At 39.3% G+C, this 13,648-nt stretch overlaps 1 protein-coding gene across 1 annotated transcript in view; it reads right to left on the minus strand.

Moving 5' to 3' along the window:
* CEP112 (centrosomal protein 112) overlaps nt 1-13,648 on the minus strand; it is a 167,190-nt gene that overhangs the window by 41,554 nt on the left and 111,988 nt on the right. The window contains exon 22 of the mRNA XM_086624318.1: nt 1,948-2,010. Coding sequence (XP_086480444.1) covers nt 1,948-2,010 — 63 coding nt within the window. The remainder of the gene's footprint in view (nt 1-1,947; nt 2,011-13,648) is intronic.

Below are 13,648 nucleotides of genomic sequence, written 5' to 3' on the forward strand. Positions count from 1 at the left end.
TTTCTTGAAATATCTTCTGTGTGTGGGTGTTAAAAGTGAATGTTCCAAGAGGCCACAGAGAGTAAGATTAGACAGATGTTGTCAGCAACATGACCACAAGAAAAGTTGCAATTGACCTATTATTAATACTGAGCTACAAAAAAAACTATGTTCAAGTAACTTTAGGGATTTGACTCAAACCCACAAAAGTAAAGAAATTCAGACATCAAGGTGGAACTCCTTTATTGTGCCAAACAGCCCTGACGTAGGGTGTACGTGTTGTGTCTGCCACCGAAAGCGCAGAGGAATGCCAGTTCTGGTCATCGGGTCCATGTCTCCCCAGTAAAGAGAACAGTGTACTAGCCTCAGCAATGCCTAGCTTAAAAAAAAAAGTCTCAAAATTTTTCCATTTCAGACTATTCTACAGGCTGATAAATTTCAATCTGACAAAATTTATGGTGACATTTCAATAGTTATTACCTTGCACTACACCACCCAGGTGTTCTCACAGTAACAATTACAGCAATTTCCCTCACTCCGTGTTTAAAAATTCAGAAATACTCATCCAGGAGAGCATTCTCAGATTTATCAGTTATGGAACTGGTGAGGGTGGAAGGGACCAGCTCAAAGCACAGTCACACACAGCTAGTTGCTCAGGCCCATGTCCAGTCGGGTTTTGAGTATCCCCAAAGATGGAGACACCACAACCTCTTTGTACGCAAGTGAATGTGCAGAAAATGTACATTAGGTTTTAGAAATATAATGTAAAAATATATTTAATGAGTCTGATAAATGCTGTCTCAAAAAATGAGGTGTGAAAAAAATGTGATAGTCCAATAAATTTCACTGAAACAGCTAAAGGCATAATTTTGGACAAGCTTTACAGAGAGTGACACTCAAGAGTAGCTGAAAAGCTGAAATCAGGACTTCTAAAATATTTTGAAGTGTTTGTAAACCAGTAAAGTTTGCAGTTTCTTGTTCTCTCATTGATCACCTCTGCCTAGTTTAGAGCTTTCTAAACCATTCTTTGTAATGGTTTTATTGGTTTTAAAAGAGTATTATTAGACTATTATTACTATTGCTGAAAACACTTCGCAAGCAAAAGGCAGGCGTTCTGCTGTGGTTGGGAGGAATGAGAAGAATGACACCTCCACGTAAGTCCTCATGGCAATTTTCTTATTATTAAAAGCTTAACTTCTGCTTGCATCTCCATCACTTTTCACACTTCAGTACCACCTGCCAATCAAACTGAAAGCTGAAATATTTCAAACTCATCCTGTCTTATCACTTTTAAGCATATATGTAAATTCAACCCGCATTTTCGTCTTCCATGTTCAAAAGACTACTCTGAAGAACAACAACTCAAGTCAAAACCAGTTTTTGGGACACTGACATTCGTCAAAGTGTTATTTTGGGCAGAAACGCTGAACGGGGTAGGAGCAACGATAAACATGAAGATGGCACGGGCGGGCCTGCCGTCCTGCCATTGGCCCTGCAGGCAAACACCACCTTGGGACAGGAAAGGCAAGTCCTGGTTGTGGAAGTGTTCCTGCTTTTATGAGATGTGCTGGTTGATGGGGGCACCTCGCTCTCCTTCCCACCAACGGAGGGAGGACTCGGTCCTCTTGGGGCCTCAGGAGAGGAAAAAGTAACCATAGAATGATTTGAGTTGGAAGACACCTTTAAAGATCACCCATTTCCAACCCCTACCACAGAGGCAGGGACATAAGGAGATTAAAAAGATGAAATTTGGAACTCAAAAAAAACCCTACCTGTTTTTTCTAGTCAGTTTAACGCTCTGTGTTTTTTGAAAGGTTAAAACCTGCAAGAAACACACTGGATGTTTGATTTGGGAACCGGTTATGGCTCCTCCTGATGGTCAAGACCGAGAGCAGAAGTAATTAACGCTTTTCCACAAGTTTCCACAGGATACGGATTCCCGCGAGGTCCTGCCTCCTCGCTCCCTACCTGCGAGGATCTCGCCAGCTTCTGCGCGTGCTCCTTCTCCGTCTGCTTCAGCCGGCCGCTCGCCTGCAACACGCACGAAAGGCGACCAGATTAGCTCCGACGAAGAACGTGTAGGGACACTTTGCCACCGACCCCTCCGCTTGGCACCTCGTCCGCATGCCTATGGCGGAGCCGCCGGGCCCCGCGCCAGCTCCAACGCCCTTCGGCGGCAGCCAAAAAACCGCCAGGGCTCGCCTTTGATCTCGGGCCAACTATTCATCACTTAAAAGAGGGGAGAAATTGTACCTCTGCTGCCAATTATTAAAAAAAACAGAAAGACTTCTGCGGATTAAAATAAAAAATAAAAAGAGAGCGAGTGCGCGTGTGGGGCAGGGGGTGGGAGACGACGCACAGACGAGTTTATCAGGGTCACTTCGTTTCTGAAGGAAGGGAAAAGGAAAGGAGGACAGTGCCAGGCACGGGCTGCAAGGGTACAACACGACGTGGAGGACACCACTTTGTGTCTCAGCTTGGTGTCTGCAACTGCCTTTTGTCCCACTGCACGTCCCTTCCTTTGTAAAGGTGGCCATTAAACCAAAAATTGACCCCGACACGCAGCTGAACCAAGTGGGAGCTCTTGGACATACAGCTCTTTCCTTCTTTTAGCGTTTTTTTCACAATTCAATGATAAAGAATAAAACAAACTGAAAACAAGGCTGCTTTGTCATAGTGGAATCCACTAAGCAAATGTTTCTATAATTTTGGGGAAAATTAGCTCTTGAGGCTTTTTTCTCAAGTAATTTAATTTCAGCAAAAAAATCTATATTAACAATAATTCAAAAATAATTTTAATTTAATTTCAGGACAAAATTCTGATTTGTATTTTCCTTGCCTAGTGTCACGTTATTGACAGACCATTCCCAAAACGCTGTCCTCAGATGAACTGCTAAGCGCTGGCGCATTCTTGGCTCCAGAATTTGAGGACAGGTGTCTAAGAAAAATATTTTCTTAGGGGGACAGAATATTACGAAGCTGAGTTCTGAAGCAAATTTAAGCTGATTAAGTTTTCAAAATCTATCTGACCTCGTGTTCAAATCTTTGATCTGTCGTCCTTAGTTTTCCGGCCCAGCATCCAGCACACAAACACATGCTCCTTCGGCTGCCTCTGTGCCAGCGCCTGGTCTGGGGGACCACAGAAGCCACGGGGACCCTCCTGAAGCCTCTGAACCCTGTTTGGATCCAGTGGCAAGACTGAAACTCCAGTTCTGCAAACACCAGGGATTTCAGTCAAGCAAATAGTCTTACTGATTTTACTGGACTATAAATTTAGGAGCTTAAAGTTGCAGAGAGTGTTTGGGAATCATCACCAAGTATGATAGGGCTCCAATCATCTCGGACGATCCAGGCAGCTTAATGTAAGTCTGTTAAAAATAATCCTAAAGTTTACATGATACTGCAATTTCAGATCTTGGATCCCTTCAGATTCCAAAATTCTGAAACATACGGAGGTCTCTATATTTCGTCTGTTTGTTGCTACCAAGAAATCTACTAAAAAACTTATATCGAAACCAATTATCAAATACAAGCGTAATTTTTGAGAACATGTTTTGGGTTTTTTTTTGTTATAAATGGAGAAAATGGCACTACACATTGGTTTAAAGCAGCATATACAAAAATTCTGGAGCGCCAGACAAGTTAAATTCCACCACTTCTACATTTATCATTTAAAGTGTGTCACAAACACTGTAAGGCCATATCGAGGGATGGCAGAAATCAAAAGAGAGCAGTAACACAGAATTAGCTATGCCAGACAGTTCTGTGCGTGCTACATTTCTCTTTGTGCTCGGGCTGACCCATGTTCACACTCTTTGGGCTGTATTGACATCTAGTTTCAGATTATGTTTTACCACCACTGCGTATCACAAAGCGACTGAAACTGCCAGTTTATCTTTAAGGAAAAAAGTAAAAAAGAAATTGCAGTAATAGATTAAATAAGTCTTATGCCCAGAAAGGGAGAGATACTAGTCAGCAAGGCACTGCAAAGAAGATCACATTACAGCTGCTCTCACTCAACGTGTCTGGGGTAAAAGTCTTCATCTTTCATAGAAGCAGCTTTATAACCTCCTGAACCCGTAGAAGAAATCCTAATAAATAATAAAAAAAGCACCCACAACTTTCATAAACAAATTAGAACTTGTTTGTTCGCACTGGGTAGAACCAGGATGACCTCTGATAGACATGACAGAGGTGATCCAAAAGAAAGATATGATGAATTTCAGTGTTTTATTCCTAATTGAAAGCAAAAAAAGTATATTCTACCAGTTTATTTAAAGGCGATTACAGCACTGGATTTTATAATGGCTTTAACAAATTCCAATTAGTCAACTATTTATAAGTTGTCTTCCAGTCATCAGTAAACCTCAAATTCTTGCATTTACTTGCAGTCCCAAACATCCTTATTTGAGGGGTCTGATTTTCAGATATACTGAGTTACCAAAACTTCCACTGGAGATGGTAAACACATTTAGATCTGCTCAAAAACTGGCTCTCTGGACCCTGTGGCATTAAAACCTATGGACATCTGCTAACTTCAGCTTTTCCCTCTAGATCTGTAACACTGTGCAGGTCTTGCATCATCACAGACTGCACAGGCAGCACCAGCGAAGCTCTGCAGAAGGCAGCTTCTACAAGTTACAGCACACTGGCCAGCTGAAAAGATCTAAATCATGGTGATGCACAGGACCACTCTTCTCCATCTTCTTTTACTGCAGAAACATAAAACTCTCCCCTCTTTAAAACCTACAACTAAACTAATTTAATACCTCTTGACTACAGGCTGGTGCTTTGCAGCCTAGGGAGGCAGAAACCTACTCCCCTGGGGCACATGTAGCACTGCTACACCAAAAAAAGCACCTTTTTACTTTTTTTTTTTTTGGTAAGAAATGGCTTATTGCAAAGTAAATACACACGGCTGCGTATAGTGAACACCACAGAAGATTATATTGCATTTATCTTGACAAATGAGAAGGTTAAAAATGGCACAGTGTACACAAGCACCATTTTCCTGGGCTCCTTTCTTCTACAACAGGCTGCTTGGTCCATGCACTGTACAAAGCATAAGCTGCTTCCATATTATTTAAGGGCATTCCCTCGCTTTCAGGCTACATGCTATTTCAGAAACATAATGAATAAGAATCCAACTGGAAGGTGAACACTTGGAGGGTCAGCCAGTATTCATTAAAGTCTAACTCTTTTTATAGTAAAGGGCAGCACTGCAAATATAGTTAATGGTCTTAAACTAGTTTTCCGTGTACGAGAGGTAGCTGTTGAAATTCACACTTGGCAAAAACTTGTCAGAAATATCAATTGTAATATCCATTTTTGTAATAAAAAGGTTTAAATTGGATGAGCCATAGAGGAATCCCACTGATTCAAAAATTAACTTCTGTTTAGTTTCACACAGTTAATACATATTTTAGCTAAAATTATCTGATTATGACAATTTTACATGCAGTTATTTTATATTAAAGAGTGAGGACTTTTGCATTAAAAAGATTATGTCCTTGTTACAGTTAATTGGTTTTAAAAACCAACTATAATTCTATAACAAGCCTTAAAACATCATATTGTGGTTGCTGAGCAAAACTGCACCGACTTAACAAAACATTTCACGTAAAAATTAAAAACGGTATTAGCACTACAGATGTGGTATCTGAATTAATGGGTGCTATTCTAACACAGTCTGATTTTCATTTTTTCCTTTCATTAAACTGAATGGCATTACTAAGAATAAAATTAAAGGATCTACGGTGGGACCACACCGCAAAAGCATACCATGTACTATCCTAATTTTTAAAATTTCGTATGTTATTTTTAAGGTATAAGATATATTAGAGGGACCTTCTAGATCTAGTTCCACTCGATGGAACATGTGCCCTAACCAGCCCCGGGGGCTGCTCACCAGTACAGCCACCTCTGGTGTCCACAGCAGCTCTACCTGCGCTATGGAGTTGGCAGACACATGGACAACTTCATCTTCCATCAACATCCCTGAAGGTGTTTAGGTCATCTTGACTGCTCATCAAAAATGCAACTGTTAAGAATTTTTTGGAACAGTACAGATCTGTACATATCTTCCAGCTTTACAACGGTGATTTGCTGCTGGGAATTTCGATTTCAATTATGCTGCAAAATGAATAGGAAAACCAACTCCTGCAACCTGAACATGGGTAGATCTGTAAGAGTTCAGGATGCATAGTGAAATCCTCTTCATCTATACATGAATTACAGTCTTGTGACTGATTCAGTAGTGTTTCAATGTGATTGCAGCCTCCCTAAAACATAAACAAACAACAAAGCCCCCACAAACATAACTCTTAAACTAGAGGGTTAGAGATACACACCCACATCCACTAAGAGAAAAGCAGATTTAAGAAATCTGTTAAACAGCTATGAAATAATCATTTTTTAAAATGCCTGCAACTACCTAAATGATGGCCATATATAAGCTGATCCTCCATAATTAGTTAGATAAAAGTGTAAGCAAACTAAAAAAAAAAAAAAAACAAACCCGAAAAAAAAAAATCAAAGGGTGGGGGAAGGAGAAGAAAGAAAACTTGCTCCAGGGAAGAAGCAACTGTTCTCTGATGTGCAGCAAAGAATTTAACATCAAAGAACTAATGTAAATGGGGCCCATTTACCTTAAAAAACAACACACCACTCCACATTCTGGAATATTTCTGTTTAAGTTTGACAGCATTATGCTTTGTACCAAAATTCAAGATTGTGTCATTTGACCCACGTCAAAAGAAAATGACCTTCAGAATGGCTAACTGTGGCAATTTTTGTTATTAAGTACGTTAAAACTCTCCGTACACGATCTGTTTAAACTTCAGAGATTAGCAGATCACCTTTTAAGTTCACCAGATAGCAAATAAAAATTTCACATCGACCTCAAAGCCTGAAACATCTATTTTCCTTCTGTGCCTCTAATACTGACAGTGGTGACTTTCCACGCAAATACTCTTGTTCCTTCTGCTGCTCTCCCCACCAATCAGTTAACAAATGGAAAGTCAGATCTCTGTGTAACACCAAAAATAGCATCCCAGTTCAAATATGTAATTTGAGCCACCTAAAAGACTATTAAAAATAGTTCAATATCCAAAACGGTGTTAACAGAATAATTAGTCAAGTACCAAATGACTTCAAGGGTTCTGAAAACGAATGATAGAAATCCCAACCTGTCATACTCACAAATCCTATTAATAATCTATTTTACATTTCACTTTTGTAGGTCCATAAATCTTTTTCTTTTTTTTTTTTTCCTTTAAACATACATCTTTAGGAAAAAACCCCTCTCATTCACGTGCTAAGTACTTTTCATTGGGAAAAAAACCAAGAATGAATAGAAATGAATTTGACACTCTACCTGTTCGGAGAATTGCCCTTCTGCGGTGCATTGCAACTCTGTGCTTAACGGGGGCCTACCAAAAACTGCTTGTGCAATTTGTGCCTTAGGAAAACTCTGATTTCCAGTCCTTTCCTTTAAACTAACTGTGTATTTCTAATCATTCGGAAATTACGCAGAGAAATTAAATACAGACATTTAACTCTTCCAGAAATTCTTCGATGAGACTCCAGCTGCACGGCGTCTGATGCTGAAGTTATACCACCCGCACACCAGTACGCAATTACCAGCTTCATCTAAATGGACTTACTGAGCATCTAAATATTTTCCAACTTCACTAATACTGATTTCTATTCAACATTGCAGCGAGCCAAGCACCTTATTTAAAACCAACTGCACGATCTGGCCTAACATACAATATATAAAATCATAGAATCACAGAATGGTTTGGGTTGGAAGGGACCTCAAAGACCATCTAGTTCCAACCCCCCTGCCATGGGCAGGGACACCCTCCACTACACCAGGTTGCTCAAAGCCTCATCCAGCCTGGCCTTGAATTGATAAAAAAAAAAAAAAATCAGATTGATGGTCTAGGTTTGCCAGAAGAAATTGTTCGATACCTTAAAGACCCTTCATACAAAACAGTGCTGATGCATGCAGCAGGCATTTCAAGGACAGACAGCGAATTGTCGTTTAATCTGAAGACTTACTGTGACATTTTGCCAAAATAGATGGGAGGCAGTGGCTTTTACAGTATGACACGATTCCTCCTTTTGCTCAACATTCAAATAAGATGAACTGAGTAAACCCAGCGAAGGTGTCGCGACTGCAGCACTCTCCACACTGGGGTACTGAAGCCCAGTTTTCCCACAGCTACATGCCTAAGTCTGGTACAGCACAAATGAATTCCTGGATTGTATTTTTTAACATTTCCTGGTTTTCCTCTGTTCTGTCCAACTAAATTAAGATGGTTATTTAAAGTGAGTTTAAGACATTATATCAAAAGTGGTTGCGCTGGTTTTGGTTTTTTTTCAGAACCTTAACAAATAAAACATGCACCCAACAGGAATTATTCGAGCTTTTACAAGCTGCCTTTATTCATCAGAAACACCGGGCACCTCTGCTACACAGGCACCTCACTCGCTCAAGTGTGCTCTGTCTCTCTCTCCCACTCTAACACAAAGACATTTACAGAAGAGCCTGTATCACTCAGGCCCAGATGTTTTTGGTACCCAAACAGCTGACACACAGTAAAATCACGAAGGGACAGGCTGCTAAACATCTTTGAAGATGCAAATCAAAGCTCATGTTCCCTCCACAAATAGAAGACAACAGTACCAAGATGTGACACTGATCCATGATTTGACTCAGTTGAAGGCTACTAAATATGAGCTTTACAATACGCAATTCTTTCAGAAGTCAGAGATTTCTGAGACCAATGCACTTTATCGTTATATATCAGCTAAGTTTACACTCCTTGATTTTTGCCAAGAAGAGACTATAAGGCTCCTGAAAGGACTATAAAGGGGTAAGAATGCGATTTTTATTTTTTAGATTCTCCATCGTTGCTTTAAGTTGAATTTTGTGGCAATAACAAGCAAGTGTTAAGGAGATAATGACTAGGAAAATATCCTACGTATGTATCATTTTGAGAGAGAACCTTTTTTATTAAGTAGAAAGAAAACTGGAAACAAAAGGACAGACTCGGTATTACTAATTTAACTTGGTATTACCAAGTTGCATCATTAGACAAGAGCCCAACAAAAGCTAAGCTTCTACAGCTGGAAAGACAAACACTGAATATACGACAAAATCCCCTAACAAATCTATGATCTGAAGCAATCGGTGTTCCTTAGCAAGATTATGCTGGATTACTTTTGTAGTTTTAAATGCAACAAAGCTTCCCAAAAAGAACGACAACTTCGCGGAGCCAGAAAGCATTACCGTACCGATGACTAACTACACACAAGTCCAGCAAAGTCCCAATTAAAAAGAGAATGGAATATATTGCTCAATCATGAAAGCAATTAAAAACATAAATAAGACATTGCGAGACTCTGAACATTCCCAATGTTTAATTATTTATCCGTTCTCCGTCCTGCAGCTGTAGGTCAGAATTAACTCCTCGGAACTAAACACAGGAGAACTCTTTGGGGGATTTGTACCTTATTCATTTTCAAGCAAACAACCAAATTCATTTCAAATTCACACAAGAACTGCAACAGTTTCACCTAAATCAGATTTTCTACAAGTTAAACACCCCTCCTACACTCAGATGTGATTGTGAAACTACTTTGATCTCTGTTCCCAAATTTATTGCTCTGTGTAATCCATGACAAAATATAATGTGATTTACTGTATCTCTATATGACAGCCCAGCAGCTGACAGAACTTAATAATTTAGCATAAGAAAAAAAACCTTCTGGCACCAAAATATACAAATCATAATTGAGGCACTTTAGTATCACATTACAATGAAGCATATGCAGACTGATCATAAGAACTTCAAAACAATTAGAATTCTTTCTCACCCATTAAAAGAAGGTGGGTTTTACTCCATGACATGTTCTGCAGCTGTAAGCAAGTTGTTTCGGAACACTTTTGTTTCTTCACATTAAAGACTCTGAAGGACTAATAACGTTGTTTTACCCCTTCCCTATTTCCCAAACACTCCTTCCCCCCCAAAAAGGGGAGGGGAAAAAAAAAAGCCACCTGCAGCTTTTCTCTATTATGAATATATGAAGAAAGAGCAAATTAGTGCAAACATCATCTTCAAATTGTGCCAGAATTTAAATATGCAATAAAGATGTTTTACATTAGTTTGGTCTTGACAACTGAGCACTTTTTCTAAAATAAAGCTATAGTGAAAAATTTAAATATCCAAATACTGACCTAAGCAGGGATGTGATGGACACGTTCTGTGGGGCAGCTTTTGTTTTGGCTTGTGCCAACCCTCAGGTTTGGGGGACCTGAGAAAGTCTTCGTGTAAAGGATGCATTACCCCCAAAACTTTCGAGAAAAGTAAGAATGTGGAGCACGTGGCATGGGATGCAGGAGAAATTTCCACTTGGTATTGGTATTTGGTATTGGTAAATTGGTATTTACCAATTCCAAGTAACAAATACCATTTACTGTTGTTTGCTTAAACAAAACCGTGAACAAGCCCCAGCGAAACCAGCAGTGATTGCTGCAGGTACTGGGATGCAGTCACAGGGCATTGGCTGTAGGGTCTGTCCTCTCTTCCCTGTCCAGGCACCCAGACCAGGTGGTATTCATTCAACAATTCTGAAAGAGTCTAAGAATGAATTGGCCAAGTTGTTTTAAAAAAAAAAAGAAATAATCTCACATTACAACCAGCTACTTTACTGGAGAACAGCCAATGTTTTTCCTAATGTTATAATGTCCCCTGGGATGTAAAGATAAGGAAAATTGGTAAATTAGAGAAAACTGTAGCTACATGCAATTGGCCTTCTCCAAGACACCTAGTATTGGGGAAAAAAAGGAGAGAATGAGGTAATGATTCAATTGGGCTTCAAAAAACATTTAATAAAGTTAAAATAAAAAGCAATTGTGTATTACGAGCTACAGTTGGTGTCTTGTAGTTTGTTTGGATAATGAAGAAAGGCTCAGGAAACTTGAAAAAAATAATTAGAACAGTCATTCTGCTACCGGGAAAGTCTCCTGCACTTTGTAACCAGGAAAGTTAAGATTGAAACATCAGTTGTAGTAAAAACATCAGGTCTGTCCTCCAGAGCCAGGCTCAGGGGCCACCGAGCCCAACGTCCTCTCCTGACGCTGCCTGCAGAGGCTGCACCAACCCGGCCCCTTGTTCTCCCCTAGCCCCACCACTGCCCTAGCAGGGAAGTTAGATGTTAAATCCCTGCTTATTCCCATTAGTGACTGGTTATGAACACGCTGCTCATAAAACTGTTTAATCCTTTTTGAACTTGCTGATAATATCTGCCTCCACAACCTCCATGGAAATCAATTTAAGCAGCTCACTATCTGTTGTTTAGAGAAGTACCTTCTTTCACCAGTTTTAAATCAATCTCTCATTAGTTTCCAGCAACTACGCCCAAGTTCTTGGGCGGTATATGACAATTCAACATTCACTTTATCCTCCGTCTTCATGGTTTTATGAGTCTTGATCTTATGCACATACACCAAAGGCTACAAGCTGGAAGTTAAAGAATTGAGAAAAAGGAGAGAGTGCCCTGCTGAGGCAGAGCTAGAAGTGGTGTTTGGACACAGACTTGAAAAGAAATAGGAGACAGAGAAGACAAAAAAACCCCCACAACCCACCTGTGAATACTTCTTAGATAGATACCTTAGATTAATACCAGTTAGTTAAAAAAAAAAACAACCAACCAACCAAAACCTTTTCAAACAACTAACCAACTACAATTGGCGTGATAGGGAGTTAATGAAGTGTGCTGAAAGACAGGCCACATGATAGAGCTCTAATTTCAATTATATCAGCCCTTGCCCTGTTGACAGCTATCTTTTTAATTCCGTATTTTGTCATAATTTATCATTTAGCTCACTTACACTTCTTCCTATCTGGTTCTCATTTCTTAACAGTATTGCATCAGTCATTTTAATTTTTAACCCTATGATGTTATTTGTGAGCGCAAATAATGTGGTGCTCGATCTCCTCTCCAAAATGATGCTAAAAAATTAAGCCTAATGCTCATGGATGCATATTTTCTTCCACAGAACAGTTATACCAACTATTCTTGGTTATCTCTGGAATCAGATTTATAAATACAATTGATGGGCAGAAATTTTGTCTGTTTCCTGGTTTGTTTTTCTGATTTGTTGTAAGGGGTTTTTTGTTTGTTTTTTAAAAAAGGGGCAGAAGCAGAGTAACTCTTTGTGAATAACTGAGACTGTTGCTTGAAATATCGCCACTACAGAAAGAGCCATAAATTCTGTTTAGTCTCCTTTGAGTGAAATATCCTTGAGATTATTCTACCATATTTTTCTTCATGTTTGGCTCTGTTGATTGAAGACTCTTCCAAATGGCTCCCCTAAGGCATGATGCAATTCCTGTGACCATGTTCCTGGTCCACTATCATCTTTCTTTTGCTTTGGAGGGATAGGAAGGAGCAGTGCAAAAGGGGACACAGTAGAGCAGAAATTGGTTTTCTCCTCTTGTCTGTGAGCAAAATTTTATTGCAAGATTTGCTGTAAAGGTACTATAGAAACAGATTAAATAATCTGCACTTCTTGAGCTAACATACAGTAACTTTGCCATACAAATCTTCTCTCTTTCTGAAATACATTTATTTTCTCTTGATCTTCTAGGCTTTTGGCAGAATTTCTCCAACAAAGATGAAGTATTACGCTCATTTTTAATAATATTAGCTAGTAAATCACTAACACCGTGTCAGAAATGTTCAAGAACCAAATGCAAGTAAATGTACACAGACTGGACAACACAAAAACAACAAAAATATTACTACTCTGGAAAAGAGAGATAATATCACAGAAAATCGTTCAAGGATTATAATGAAAAAAATTAAGAGACTTGGGGAATATCCAACTCCTCTTGGTAAGAATGAGAAGCTCCTTAGAATATTCATAGCTAAGATCTCAACAAAAGAATTCATGTAATGGATTCAAACAAATACTTAAAAAAATTTGTCTTAAAAAAAAGGGCACATACACAGCAAGTGGTGGAGATCCTGACTGCATTCAGCAAATAGAAAAACATACATCTACATTATAATTAGTTCCTAATTTAATGATATCATTATATTCAGTGAGAATACATGTCCCCATTTCATGGCTGACCTGTTTGCCCCCGTGTAAATAACCAGGGTATTGCTGCAACAAATGTGAAAATAGTTCACCTGGATGCTCACAGAAACGAAGCTTTCTATCCTACGGCTATTAGCGGACAAGTTAACGAACCGAAAGGTGCCACAGATCAAAGACTCCATTAAGCTAAGAAGCCTAAGCAAGAACCTACAGAATTGCTGCAGAGATGATGTCCAGTCTCCAGAAGGTCTTAGATACAAAGATGGAACCATATTTGGTAGTTAATGAATGCAGAGTTGGCAAAGAATGAGAACTAGACAGCACGCAACAACAGCTCATGGGCAGCATGTAACGCTTAGTCTTTACGAGCACAAGTAACTGCTTAGGGGAGAATCAATACTGTTAAGAGAGTATCTCTTGGAGCATCTCTTCAGTCTCTGAAGATGTCATATTCTTTCTCTTCATCTTCTATTTCTTTGCCAGTGCTGAACAGTATGACATCATTTGTGAGTACTGACAATTGTGCCACAACTGATAATGTGAATTACAGAT

This window comes from Tauraco erythrolophus, chromosome 20 (genome assembly GCF_009769465.1).
Source record: "Tauraco erythrolophus isolate bTauEry1 chromosome 20, bTauEry1.pri, whole genome shotgun sequence".
Lineage (NCBI taxonomy): Eukaryota > Metazoa > Chordata > Aves > Musophagiformes > Musophagidae > Tauraco > Tauraco erythrolophus.